Source organism: Teleopsis dalmanni, chromosome 1 (assembly GCF_002237135.1).
Source record: "Teleopsis dalmanni isolate 2A chromosome 1, ASM223713v2, whole genome shotgun sequence".
Lineage (NCBI taxonomy): Eukaryota > Metazoa > Arthropoda > Insecta > Diptera > Diopsidae > Teleopsis > Teleopsis dalmanni.
This window is the reverse complement of record NC_051846.1, coordinates 188,208,724-188,224,685: the sequence shown is the minus strand read 5'-3', so window position 1 is coordinate 188,224,685 and position 15,962 is coordinate 188,208,724. Positions and strand designations below refer to the sequence as shown.

General features: G+C 27.9%; 2 protein-coding genes across 4 annotated transcripts in view; both read left to right on the top strand.

Annotated features, from left to right (window-relative positions):
* The window catches only part of LOC119673336 (sphingosine kinase 2-like), a 5,804-nt gene extending 2,192 nt beyond the window's left edge, over positions 1-3,612 (top strand). Inside the window, exon 2 of the mRNA XM_038084598.1 lies at positions 3,490-3,612. Coding sequence (XP_037940526.1) covers positions 3,490-3,612 — 123 coding nt within the window. The remainder of the gene's footprint in view (positions 1-3,489) is intronic.
* Positions 1-15,962, top strand: part of LOC119670810 (potassium voltage-gated channel protein Shaker-like) — a 536,527-nt gene that overhangs the window by 203,438 nt on the left and 317,127 nt on the right. The window lies entirely within an intron of this gene.

Genomic DNA, 15,962 nt, shown 5'->3' with positions numbered 1-15,962 from the left:
AATTAATGAACAAAATAAAATTACATGAAAAAAAACTTCTTGAATTTTGAGGAAAATTTCTTTCTTGATTAAATGATCGATTTCCTGAAAAACATATAAGTTTTGTTACAATTATGAATGACACAATAATAATATATGGTATTATTATGGTAATGGCATACAAGTATTTAATTAATCATCTAACAACATTCTAATTTAAATGTTATTACATTAAATTCAAAATAATATAATATACTACTATAAATAATTTCCAATATTTCACCCCTGCACTAGAGTTGTTGTTATAATCGATTTGGCAAGTCTTAATACGAAGAAAGCACCCCCGCCTTTCAGTTAACCATATAAAGAAGCATAAGGCTGAAAGGGAATGAGGATTTGGAACATTGAATAAGGTAATGAGGAAGGATGGGGGTGAAAGAAGATTATAAAGACATTAAGTCTATTTAGTCTATAAAAAAGCTTAAAAACTTATGGGTTATCAGCATAAAAGGAAAGGATTGGGACAAAATATAAGGTAAAGGGAAAGGATGGGGTGAAGGAAGAACGCAAGGAAATCTACTCTTATCTGTATGAACGTTAAGGAGCTTAGGAAGCGTAAGGATAGAAAGAAAGACTTGAGACTAAAGAATACGATATTAAGGAAGAATAGGACGAAAAAAAGTATAGAGAGATTTAGTCTAACCTGTACAAAAGCTAAGGAACTTAGGAAAAGTAAGAATAAATGGAAAAGTTTGGAAAAAAGAATAAGGTAAGGAAAAAGAATGGATAGAATAACTTGTATTAGTTGTGGAAACTGAGAATATGAAGATTTAGATTAACTTGTGTTAAGGTTTAGAAGCTATACAATAGGATAATAGGAAGCTAAACAATAGGACACCAATAGGATATTTTTCAATTGGATTTCAGATTTGTGTATATCATAGAACAAGTGAACAGATATATAACAAAATGAAGTACACAGCAACAGTTTAGCGGTTTACCATGTGGATTGACCCTAACTTAGTTGAGTCAAAACAGTTATTAATGGAAGTATCAAAAGAAAATCAGTTGAACATTCAGTTGCAACACATATAGTCCGGAATCGATGTGAAGGCGTGATAACCTTAGATTTTTGTAATAAACACATGAACCTATTTTTATATATCCGTTTTTTTTTTGTTGTTGGGTATATTGTCTGATCGTCCTGCTGACAGTGGACATACTGGGTTTGATAATAAATTACCAGGCATAATCTATTAAAAAATAGTTTTTAATTTATTGATAAATCGAAGATATGAGTCAAAGATATATAACAGGAATAAATGACTTTACTAGTTGATGTGATATTCGAATTTTTATCTGACATATTAAAAAACTATCTGAAATAGAAGAAGGTACTCTTTGATGAGAATCAAATTTAAATTGAATAGAAGATGGTTTATGTACAATATCGCAGTACAGTTGTCTGAAAATTGTAGAGCCAAATTTTAATATTCTCCAATATTATTTCAGTAGATTTCCTAATGTAGGGATTCATAATTGAGTAGCAGAGGTTGCAATGAATTTGTAATTATATATATATATGGATTTCTTTTTAAAATTAATTTAAAATTCTACATTAAGGAAAACAAAGTAAATACTTCAATTAAGATACAAAACTACCCATTACAAAATATTTATGCAGAAAATTAATTGCACAAACAAATAACAAATTATTTGTTTATGAAGATAAAGAAAAATGTAATTAATTAAATTTTTCACTTACATTGATATGTTTCCCTTCGACCAGTTTGAGTAGCACAATTAGAGAAGCTTTATCAATACATAACCATATACCGACGCCGAGCATAATCGTTCCAAGTACCTGAAAAAGCAAGTAATTAAGTAATTAAAATTTATAAATCAAATTTACAAAAAAAAAAAAATAAAACGATTAATTAATTAAAAACATGCTTTCAAATCTGTAGATGAGTAGTAAACTTAATAAAACATTTTTTTGACCGCAATAACAATGAAAGTCAATGAACATGAAGTCGAAGCTAAATTTAAAAAAATCTATGAGTTAACACGTTTGCTCACAATGCATAAAAATTATTCAAATCCAGACAATGAATTAACTAATAATTTTTTTTATTCCTTTTACTTGTATAACATCACATAGTTGTGTTTTTATTTTAATATTTATTTTTTATTTTTACATTTTATAGGTTATTTTTAATTATTCTCTATTATTGTCTAATACGTCTAAAATGTAGAAATAATCGTTTAGACCAGTGTTTCTCAACTCAAAACGTACTGCACGTCGGTAAAATATTTAATATGTTTTCAAAGAAGCGGTACCAATATCTTATCAATAAAATAAAAAAACATAAAGACGAAAGTATCTTATCTTGCGCACCGGTAATTCTTATAGTTTACACCGATATTTATTATTATTTATTACTTTAATAATAATTGACAGATTTAATTATCTGTCAATTATTTGTTATAATATAGAGCATCATATTATATTATTATAATATAAATACTTACAAAAAATATAAAATTAAATAAACAAAGCATGTATTTGCTTATCCAAGTCCCACAGTCAGTCGTCATCTTGCCAGAGAATTATTTTATTTGCGTTTAGTCTGAAATCAAAAAAATATAAACATTTATATTAATTATTTATTCATACTATAATGTGTCATATAAGAAATAATTATTTATTACTTAAAAATTGTAATACTATGAATATTGGAACATAATGTCAGGACCTATTTTTTTTACTATATTTTACTTTTGTTGTTGTTGTTGTTGTTGTGGTTTGAGTTAGTACTATTGCGCACTTTTACTCTTTTGTGACTAGAAGGCTTATCTGTGCCCCACACTAAGCTTTAACTATACTAGAATTATTATCATTTATTTATCTTTTAACTGCTGACGGACCGTAGATCAGCATATCTTCCTTTGCGTCCTGAGGTGGACTTAAGGTTTGTTAGGGCGGGGTTGGGCAACGCATCGACTTTTGTAAATAAATTTAGGACTCTATCGTTGATATATTTTTTCACTGAGTCAATCCTTAGATCTCTATGCATGTTTGTTGTTCTAATATACCAAGGAATCTTAATTAGTCTTCTTAAAGCCAGATTTTGTGCTATCTGTAATTGCTTTATGGCAGTATTTGAGGCTTTACTGTATAATTTGCTTGATGGCAGTATATTACACTACTCCGTACAGTATGTACTTGCCATAAGAATATTTGAGTTTATAATAACTTTTCTATTTTCAAGTTGGAATCGATTAGGAAATGTAGAATTTAAGAGTTAAACTATTTCGCGTTTGCTATTTCGGATGTTTATATCAATTCAAACGTTTGTCAAAAGTGATTCCCAAATATTATAATGGTTTTCCACCCACCTATGCCTCCGTGCTGTCCGCAAACCGTAATATTTTGTGATGTGGACATTAATTACGCGCAAACGCATGTGGATTTGTTACGACCTGAATCTTTTATGGTGTGTATTACAGGCAAAGGATCGTGTTTATGCGAACAATCCACAAACATTCGACTTATTGAAATATCTTAATAAACATCCGTTAAGTTATGGCCAAAATATTGCTAGCTATATTCAGACACGTCAACGAAAATAATCTCAAAAGGATTTAAGATCTCACGTGAAAGATATTTGTATGATGTATTTCACACACCTAGTAGCAATCTCTAAATAATATATTAATATATAAATTTGATCAAAATCTCAAAAACGTATGTGTTTTAGATGTATTGACTTTCGCAACCACAAATAGTCAACCCCTTCTTCAGTGACCTAGCCAAAATTGTGCGAAGAGAGGTTGTATAATACACTAGATTATATTTCTTTTTAATAAGAGTTACATTATAGTAATATATAAATTAATTCTAACACAAGATAAAATATTTTGACATGGGGCCGTATATTAGAAAATATTTTTTGTGAAAGTTTTTTTTATAGTTTAATGAATTAATTATAATAAGAGATAAAGGATTGTGAAAATGGGGGAATATAATAGTTCTTTCCCAGTTCGCTAAACGTCAACAACAGTTAGTGCCAAGGGGGAATATACTAGATAATATTCTTCGCCGACATTCTTTCCTAGTTCACAAAATTCTAATAAACAGTAATAGGATTGCTCCTCGAAAGGATCTACTAGAAACTATTTTTTTTTAAAGATTTGTAATAATTATTTATAATAAGTTTTAGCAGCAGTTATTGTTGGTATTATTTTCAAAAACTTTACTTATATACACTTCTTTCTCAAAAACCCAAACCAACTGTTTCAGCACTTCCTTTAATTTCACTTTTAATAGTTATATATAAAGGTTAACAATTTTCTCCAATGTTTCATTTAATTAACAAAATTTCCAGTTAATAATAATATTGAAATATAAAAACAAATATATGTTGTATATATTAACGTTCAATATTTAGTATTACCTTCTAGGTTGTTACACATTATATTCAAAACACATATTAATAATTTTAATAATTTAATTAAGCTTTGTAACTTGAGCAAAAATATTCAAACTAAACTTTCATATTTAACTTTTTGTTTTAGAGTCAAAAGACTTCTTAGCTAGTAGTTATAAAATAGATATATGAATATTACAATCTATATTGTAGTTATATTGAGAACTATGTTTGAGTGCTATAATTGCTAGATTATTGTACTTAACTCTACAAATCTATAAAATCTATAAAAATCTATATAAAATCTATAAAAAATCTTTATTAATATATACAAAACAGATTCGATAAATCTAAATGTGAAATATTAATTAAAATAATTAAAATAAATAAGAAAATAAATATCAGAAGTGTATAGTTTTAGTTGCTTAAGATTCATTATCAAGGGAAATATATTTCGTTGAATTTCTCCTAAATACGTCACTGCTTGCATATGTTATTATTGTTAGGGGATGTGATATTGTAACCGTTGAATCTATTGTGACCCCTTCTGGGTTTAGAGTAGGTCTCTCAGCCCTGTTGCTTCAATAAAGAGTAGTATTGAACCTACTTTACAGAGTTTTATTGCCTCTTCCTTAAGAATATCCAGGAGCCTATTCCGTATATACACACATGTGAATATTCTCTTCACAGAATCTACAGTTTGCATCCATAAGTATACCCAGTCTCGTAAGGTGGTATTTTAGTTTATAGTGCCCTATTACGATTCCTATGTTGATTCTAAGTTTTTCTTGCTTGCATATAAGAAGCCACAAATAATTTTTGGTGATTTTAGATAAGTCTTAGTCAAATCAAGCTCGGTAAGTACTGATTCTATTATTTTTTTCTCATTTTCACAATTTCCATTCATTCCTTAGAGGTGGTTTAGTGGTCTCTGGTTTCTTATGTACACAGATAGCATTGTAATATCAGTAAAATAATATATTAAAAGGTTAATGATACAATGAAGAATTTGTTAACACAAATTCTTGTAGATATACTGAGCATAACTAAGCTCTACTAAATCTTTTCTATTAAGCCGAGTATGGCATGTAGATTAATTGTCTAATAAGATCGACTATCTAGTTTGCAATATGACTACAGTATATAATTTATTATAGGAAGTAAGATAAAATACTAAGGTTTTAGTATTTATATACTTTATCTTAAACCATATCAGACTAACATTCGGCCACTGACCCCCGATGATTTAAAATGCTAAATAAAAATAATTATAATTTTTTGTCAATTTTAAACTTTTACTTAATTACCAAAAAGTTAATTTAAAAAAAAAAATTAATCAAATTCTTTATAAAAAAAATAATAAAAAATTTGATAAGCAGTCATAATAGTTTAGATAGTTTTAAATAGGAAAGCGGCGTTTGCTCTAAAGAATTTCACTTAACATCAATAATAAAAGAAGTTAAAAAATTATATACTATATTTCATGAATTTATCAGACAAATCAACAATGCTCGTGAGTCCATGAACGTGTTTAACAAATTAATATAAACTTAAAAAAACATTTATCATATAAACAAAAAAATCCAAAAAAAAAAATTTTTTTTTTTTATGATGGCACAAAGAATTTGTAGCACTTGAAAGTATATCAATTTTTAAATATCTTTGTATCTATCACATTATGTTGTTGTTGTTGTTGTTGTATGCATGTATGTTAACAATTTTTAACTTTCGTTGAATGAAAACTTTCTCATTAGCATATAAAGCATTAACGAACCACGTGCAACTGGTAGAAGGGGAAATACTCAAAGCGAAAAGTAAAATTTGAATAGTTGCATGAAACCGTGAATATGAGAATCAGTACACGAGCCACGGCAACTGTGCTTTAAATATCTGAAGCTCATAAAAACTAAAAGATACAAGATGAAATAATTCTAAAGAAAATCCGTTTTGCTGTGTGTAAACAATGTCAGGAGCCATTGACAGAAGCACTAAAGTAGTACAGCAGCGCAGCACATTGCGGCTTAGCGTTCTCTTGTTAGCAAATATGCGTTCGTATATTAGATTTTTAAAGTTAGAATTTAAAAAATGTTAATCGAAATAAAAAAAAATAAAATACAATAAAATTTAATTTATATACTATAGTGCTAAAGGTTATATCATGAAAACATGAAGCGCAAAAAAAAAATGTTCTTATCAGAATTTGCTCACCCTTTAGCTTTTAATCGATTAAATACCAAAACTTAATAAAAGTAAATAAAATTTTCAAAATTTTTGACATTTTGTTTAAATATTTAAAATAATAATTTTATTTTGACAAATTGACTTACTAAGTTAACTAAGCTTTATATTATCTTACAAGACAAAACATTTGATCAGTGGTTTTCCGGTGTAAGTACAAAAGATACTCTGAAACCGTTCCAAACAAAAACTTCCATCGAAAGAGGTAATAACGTGTTGAAAAAAAAAATTAGTAACGCCAATTTGTAGTAAAAAAAAAACCGTTGCAAACGTGTTATGTCAATAAGTGTAACTTATAAGCGATTTGCCAAGAACAGAAAACAAGTAAGGTAAGATAGAGTCCATTAATGGTAAGGTAAGGTAAGGTAAGGTACGGGTAATATAAACTGGCTAAGTACCTTAACATATCAGCACAGCTGTAGTTGATTTGTGAGCGGTGCCAACAGGTTATGCGAAACTTCAGCTGACCATGCTAAGGTTTCTTTTCTAGTCACAAACCAGTAACAGTAAATAATGTAAGTTACTATGGTCGGTACTTCAATGCATTGACTTATCCGCAATGAATTACAAGACTTCACAGTATATGAGGTCAAATTTTTCATACCTGTTAATGTTAAAGCCAAGACAACGAATGGAAACGTACTTGTTTTTCTAACACTTAACTAAAAATAATATTACAATTTAAGCACATTTAGTCATTAGCAATAAACTAAATCACTTGTATATATATATTTAAGGTTATTGATCGTAACAGTTTCTAATTGAAAGAAAACTCTTTTCATTAAACTTAAGCTGATTTATTAAGCAAATCCAAAATGCTAATTCCGCAACAACAAATAAGTTTTAAGTTTTTACTCAAAAAAGCAACCTCTTAAAATTGTTGTAGAAATTAATAGTTAAATGAAAATGTTTTAAAATTAAAGAAAATTATGCCAAATTAAACAATTTGCACGTAAATGTATAAATATATAGAGAAACTGCTGATATGCTTGCAAAGGACGATAGAACTCCCTTAATAAGATTTCAAACATTTGCGGGATATTCACCTATCAAATTGAAATACTATATATCTACTATATCAAAGTACTGTCAATCATAAAACCTAATACCGTCCAGGTTACAATTTATTTGGGCTAAGACGTAAAATAATAATCTTCTCAGTCTAAATAAATTTGAAATCAGATTAATCACTGATTTCTCAATTGACTACTATCTTGAAAATATAATATATATCTGTGTATAATTTAATGTAAATTCAAAACTAAAAATTATTACACAAAAAAAAATAAATTAAATTAAATAAGCTAAGCATGTATTTGCTTATCCAAGTCCCACAATCAATCGTCGTCTGTCAAACTAAATCAGTACTTGGAACCATGAAAGCCTGAACTGACTCCGTCCGTACAGTTTGTTTGAGTCAAGAAGTAAAGTGATAATCTCACAGTCTAAATAAATTTGAAGTTCAAGTAATCACTGATTTCTCAACTAAACGTTGTCTGTTCACTATCATCATAACTTGTTAACTACCATGTGTTAACTACAATCAGTTAATTACCACCTATTAACTACCACTTGTACCCTAGCTTTGGTTACTGTTAACTACCTTTTCTTAACTACCACTTGTTAAATATTGCCTGTTAACTACCATCAGTTAAATAACATACTACTTTTCATTAATGGGACTATAGGATACCGACACTCGCAGATTCTGTGATTTGTAGAATCTTCTACTCATTGTATCTGCTCTGCTCTATATCTTCAATCAAAATCTTTTTATAATTTTTATTGAACGAATGAGTTCTAGAATTCTAACCATTGTTAGTTTGGTCAACAACCTTAGTTTGTACAGGCTAGCTGAGGAGACTCTCTCCGCGGATATCACAATGGATATTATAATTCGAAGTTTACCATTATATCTATAATAATTCATTGAGAAAAGTCACTGAATACATATTTAAAAATAACTGAAGCCGGTTTTAACACCTATTGTTTTTTTCTTCCAATCTAAAAATATTTTCTACTTCAATAATGTTCTTAACAATCAAATTCGTTTAAAGTTATTGTTATAACCCACAGAAACCTGCTCATAGCGTCCCTGTTAGCAATAGTAGCGGCAGTTGCTCATCTGGGGAGACGTGTGATTCTTAGTCGTTACTTCAAACCTTCGTTAAAATAAATTAATTAAATCGGGTGCTAAGATTTCATAACCTATTTTTACAGTCATTTTATTAACGTGGGAATCGGGTTAATAATTAATTTAATATATATTATTATTTTCTTTTCATTAACAAAAATTGTCGTTGTTGTACCCTGAGTCGTTCCACTGTTCAAACATTGAATCTTTAATGGAGGAAATAGATAAACAGCACTGAGTCGTCCCAATGAATAAACGTAGACTCGTAAAAATGGTACAAAATAAGTTTTGAGAATAGAAGTACTTTTTGTATTGTATTGAATTTAATAAAAAAAAAATTTAGAATAATCTAAGATATATGAAGAATTGTATTTTTAACAAAAAGTTTTTTTTTTACTTGAAAACAACTATTAATAGGCTTTAAGACTAATTTGTTTATAAAGAAGTACAAACAAACAACAAGGCAAAATGTTTATTATTCTATATAGATTTGCAACACGGAAGTAATGAATTTAAACAAATAATTTTAACCAGTAATTGGTCATTCGGAAATTATCTTCGTTTTGTCACAGTCACTGAACTTCTGACACTTAATTATAGAAAGTTGAAGGAAGAAAATATAATTTAGGTTAGGTACCTTAGGTAATAAAAGTTTAAGAGACAACAATAAAAATTAAAACTATTCATATACAATGAATATATTAATAATATTGACATAGAAACTAAAATATTTAAAGTTGTAACGCCATTGTCTAGTATTAGATTATATGTTATTAATTAATGCAAATCTCTCTCATTCATGGATCTCTCCAATTTTTAAATATATCAGGAAAACTATATTAAACCTAAAAATATGTAATGTGTAACTATAATAAAATTCATACTTAGTTCGTAAAAAAATATGTATGTCATACAAAATTCATCTGTTAATACTCGTATCACCTAGTACATAATGAAAAACTCACACCTTAAAAACAATATATACATAATCAAAGTTTACTTAATTTGTATAATCAAAAACAACGCAGAGTATTATTTGAGACGACTCAGGTTTATTTTGGAGTAGATGTATACATATATTAGAAATTAAGTATATTAAAAAAATAGTATAGAATTAAAAAGGCATCGACTTTATCAGTAATAGTTGAAAACTTATTCCACTCAAATTTTAAAATTGATTTGTGATTTAAGATATAAGATATATAAGATACAAAATTCAGATATATAAAATAAAATATTAAGTTATATAAGATATAAGATTAAAATATATAAGTTATAAGATTAAGATATATAAGATATAAGATTAAGATATATAAGATATAAAATTAAAATATATAAGATACAAGATTAAGATATATACGATATAAGATTAAGATATATAAGATATAAGATTAAGATATATAAGATACAAGATTAAGATATATAAGATTAAGATATATAAGATTAAGATATCTAAGATATAAGATTAAGATATATAAGATATAAGATTAAGATATATAAGATATAAGATTAAGATATATAAGATATAAGATTAAATTATATAGGATTAAGATATATAAGATTAAGATATAAGATTAAAATATAAGATTAAGATATATAAGATATAAGATTTTAATAAAAACAACATCGTTTTCTATAAGTTGGAATGAAAGAAAAATTTATTTCATATAGACAAAATTAATTAATAGCAAAATTATTTAAGATACTATTGTATATACAATAATATTTGATTACACTCACATTATTATAGCAAATTTTTGAGCTAAAATTTGTGAAAAAAAAATATAATTTACAGAAAAACAAATCAAATTGATTAAAACACTTAAAATAATGTCTACAATACTAGAAATTCATTGCTTCACAGAAAATTTATTTGATCTAGTTCACACGATTTATTAATGAAGCGCCTTACTCTTCTTGCCAATTTAATTCGAATTAGTGATCTAAAGTACTAAGCAGTTCATATGGTTAGACCATATGCGCAGCGTTTTAAATGTGCTTTAAATCAGCGCTATCAACGATCATACCTTGTAATTGTTATTAATAAATATAATCACAATTAAGAAACAATAGAGAACATAGGAACAAGATATTTTATATAAAACTTTAATGAGATATAGAGATAATAATAATTTTATAAACATTTAAAAATATAAACCATTGTAAACAATTGCAGTAAATACAGAAATATATAAAAAAATATATAAAACATATCTAGAAGATTAGAATTATCAATAAATTAACTTTAAAAAACCAACTGTATAAACAATTTCTCTGCTTTTTTAAAAATGAGAATTTATTTCTATATTTACATTTTAAAAAGCGACTTTCATGTTTTAAAATATTAATTGTGAAACAAAAAAAAAATACAGAAAACTGCATGTTGTGAATAATTTGAATTTAAGCGTGAATACTGACTGATTTCACTGTAATGAAAATATGTTTCAAAAATATTCACTTTCTATTTTCTATTTCATTTACTGAGAACTTATTAACACAAAAGTAATTAACCTTTTAACAATTTTTTTAATAACTTTCTACTGTCATAAACATCAAAAAAAGCTGTTGTTAGTGCGGCAAGTTCATACATATACATATATATATTTTTTTTCGATTATTAATTGTTTTAAGGAACAATATGAAATAATTTAAAATAAATAAATAAAATTTCTATGTTTCTTAACATTTTTTTGTGGGTGTTTCTCAGGTCTATGTGTACATTTCAGCTCGTGATTCTGCGCATAGATTCATGACTATTAATGCTATTACTTTGAGACTTGAAGATTTGTGGGTAATTTTTATTTGTTGTAAAGTTTACAATTGTAGATATTGCAATTGTTATTTTCTTATTATATATACGTACACACACTCTTCGTATCTCTTCTGCCTACTCAACCAGTATTATTAGTGTATGTGGTTTCTATCGACATCACATGTCAGCTGTAAAATTGGAACTTGACTATAAAAAACACCTGCGTTCGAAATGCAAATTAGAGTAAATCATTATTGTTTATAATTTTTTTGTTATTATTTTTTGTTTTTTATGGCATTATTTCTTTAATTTACTAGCTGTTGCTCTCTATTATAGAACCTACAATGTTTTTCAACACAAGGTAATAACTTATTGTAATTTTTTTTTCACTTAAACTTTCGAAATAAGGTCAGTTGCGGTTTAATACATGTCTGCAATTTAGAGAATAATACCATTATTATTATATCGATGTAATGTGATTATTTAGAATACAATTAATACTATTTATAAGTAGTTCAAATCTGTAAAGTATTATTGAAATCTGTGAACAGCATAATACCTGTATTATATCCCCTACTGAAAATTTAGATAAGTTTATTTTCATCTAAATGATAGCCCTATATTTTTATTGCTGTAATCAGTATAGTTCAACAATCCTCACAAATAGTAAAATTTCAACAAGAATTGAGAGTGATATTTGATCATTACAGTACATGAGATCAAAATACAAATCAGACCTCTCCGCGATGATAAGCGGAGATTTAGATTGCAAAATCAGTAGCTCTAGTTGCATTATCACATTATCACAGGTTCTACCATTATCACATTAAAGACAATTTTAATTGTCATTACTTTTCATTCCATTTTATTAAATTTAAATTAATTTTGCATTATAAAATGTATGAATACTAATACTATAGTAAAATATTCAAAATTTATTCTAAAATATGCACCATTAGAAAAGGTATGGCTAGACAAATAACACGATAGTAAATTTACAATGAGTGATATTCAGAAGTTCACATAAAAGTCGAAAATCAATCCGAAGAACAAAATCTATAACAAAGTTTAGATTTAAAATAATTAGTCATACACTCTAACGATTATATTCTAAATAGAGTAGACAATGCCAACTAACATGGTCCACATTGGTTCTGACATGGTAAGTGAAAGAGTCGACAGTAAAATATTTTTAAACAAAGCTGTCTTTCTATTCTTTTCGATAATTTTTTCAGCATTATTCGTTAAATAATGCTTTGACAATTCTATATAACAAATATTTTAGTGATATAATTTTATCGATCGTTAAATTGCCCATTGGTTATCCGTTATACTAGAAGTATGTTATACTGTAACACACGATAGTGTGTTACATGTAAGCATGTTCAGTTTTGATATACTTGTGTAAAACAATTGGATGGATATAGGTTAGCTTAAGTGAAGTCAATCTTTCTTATAGATAAAAAAAGAACTTGATTCCATAATTCCTCGTTATAATGGATAGAACAAAATTAATATTGTCATGTCATGTATTGTTTGGGAATGTCTGGCCAATGGTAATGCTGGAAATATTGCCAAAACTGTTAAGAAAGGGGGCACCCAAAAACTTAATCCTAGTTCTGGACAAGCCCATACATAGACACAGTATGTGTTCTGGTGTCTTTTCCTTAAACGGCAGTAGCCATGCACATCAGGAGATACTACAGGGTAGGCCGAACTTAACCCACGCTATCTTATAGACCAGTGCCCTGTTAAAACAAATATTAACCTATATACTTCTAGTTTGCTTCTGTGTACAAAGTCAAAGGTTCTACATTTGGAGTAAATTGGCCATGTAGTCGTTGGCCTGTCATAGTGTATCCAATTTATTTCATCGAATTGATGAATAGGCAATGACAGTGCGGGAGTCAGGCGATTATATAGGAGTAAGAATGGATTAGGGATGGATGGGGTTTTAAATGAGATGATCTTAGGCCAAACTTATTGAATTCAAGGGCAGATCAAAAAATCGATTGAAGTCAAGTCAATTTGGGCGTTGATGAGTTTTTAATTGAAGTCAACCTGAATCAAAGCGAAGAAACCTGAACTCTTTAATGGGACGGATCCAAAAATTGATTGGACTCAATTGCATTGTGATGAAAACAGACTGGTAAATGCTTTACTGGCATCACGTAGCACATATTAATAAAGATATATTTTAAAGAAAAATCGAACTTGAAGTGTCTTAAACACAATTTTCAATGTTAACTTATATTTATGTTTATGCATACATATTGATAATTACTAATATGTAAATGTAAATTCAATTTTTGAGTAAAAGTGAAAGTAAATATTGTAAGTTTTGTGCATGCAATACAAATAGGAGAAGCAAATAAACTATTTACATTTCAAAGTATTTAATTAAAGGTAATAAATCAATGAATAACCAAAAGTAGAAACTATTATGCTAATTATAAGATAAATACCAAAATAAAATTGAAAGAAAAAAAAAAAAACAATTATAGTTAAAAAGTTTGTAAATTTCAAAAATTTGTAATTGAAGTTAATAAACGTGTTCGCGTATTAAAATAGTTTCGATGCGAACCCATGCAACGCCCTGTGGAAATTCGTAAGCCAAATTATAATTTTCATATGAAAAAGAGTGGCAATGCTGCTTTGCTTAACTTTTTCTTTAACGTGTAAAATTTGAAATTACCATTACCGCATGTGTACCGTGTGTATGTATGTGTGCGTGTGATTGGCTGTGTCGAAGATAGACCACTTATTGAGTTAGCGCTGCCGCCGGCTGACTGTAAGGGTTATAATATAAGCAAGCAATGGCATAATTGCAATCATTACTCCCCGCTAACATTCACATGAAACACACAAAAAAAAAAACAAAACAACATTAAAAAGTCAGAAAATGTGTAGAAACATGTGCGTTGTTGTTGTGTTGTTGGCTTTATGTTGCGGCAACATACAAGTTGTCTGCACAGTTGCAAACACACACATACCACATACATATGCAACACTCAACCATATACACAAATGTGCAATGAGAGTTGGCTAACTTCAGTGCAACCGCTTCAATTTACAGATTTGTGAATATTATTCGCTGAGCATAAACTCAAGTTGTGGCCTAAACAGAAATGATACCAATAAAATTGATAAATGTCTTGATTTGTTGCTGTTATTATGTATTATTTTTTAAGTTTTTTTTTTGTTTTTGTTATACATTACTTAATAGACTTTTCATGAATTGTTGTTATCATTGCAATTATATGTATTGCTTGAATTTTAAGTTGTTTCGGTTGTTTTCTTTATTGCTTATGCAATTTTTATAGTTGGCCTATAAATGGGGCCAACGCTTTAGCTTGTTGTTGCTCTTTTGGTTACTGATTTTCATTTTACATAAACTTTATTAATTATCGCATCGAATTATGAATTTTAATCAGGTTTTTCATAGTTTGGATGGAGGCAAGTACAACATGGACATTCCGCACTCAATTGCCATAAGAAATTGATAATTAGTTTTTATGTGTAAACAATTAGTCCATTATGTGTGGGATTGTAAGAGATAAATTTTGCAGATGTTGCTTTTAATAGAGTCGGTTTTATTATTGATCATTCTTCAGCATTTGATTTTATAACAATAAACTATCTTACAATCAAGATCGGCATCGCTTTTAACAAAAATACTACTGGTATGTAACATATAGCTTAGATCAGATTGGATTAAATAGGTTGAAGTGGCGATCTTGTGTCCAAGAAACCCCACTTGAACTCAAATAATGAACCGTTGTGGTACCACAGGAATAGCGAAGACTGAATGGTTAGTAAAAAGACCAACGCCGAACGGCAATGACTCCCCCATTAGGTAAAAGTGAACAAATCTGACAATTCTATGAACTTGGCTAACTTTCTAATTATGTACGATGACAGCTTGGTTAGGTCAGTAAAAAAAGGGGCCCCGAAAAGTATGAATAGAGAATAAAAGCGCAAATCATTTCCATATACAAAATACTTCACATAAAATAACAAAAAATACAACAAAAGTTCACTTTCCAAATAAATTATGATTGAAAATGTTAGTCAGATAAACTTTAACTGCAAAAAAAAATTATATTTTAATTTTGTGGTTCGAAAAACTGCCAAATTCCATCTCGAAATTTTCGAATAGCTGCAATACGAATAACAAATGCAAATTCAGATATTTGAAGGTATAGAATTCATAAAAAATCAGATTTTTTTATCAGCTTCGGAGATTTTGTTTCCTATCCGTTTAATTGGATTCTTAGAACAATTCGTAAAATCGAATACGAACAGCAATAGTTTATACTACTCATTCAACCAAGTTCAATACAGAAAACACCGGGCCAAACTCCTCTTGATATAATTTTGTTTTTAATTTTTGAGTTAGGTCGAAAATAGTTTAAAGTCGTTTTTTAAG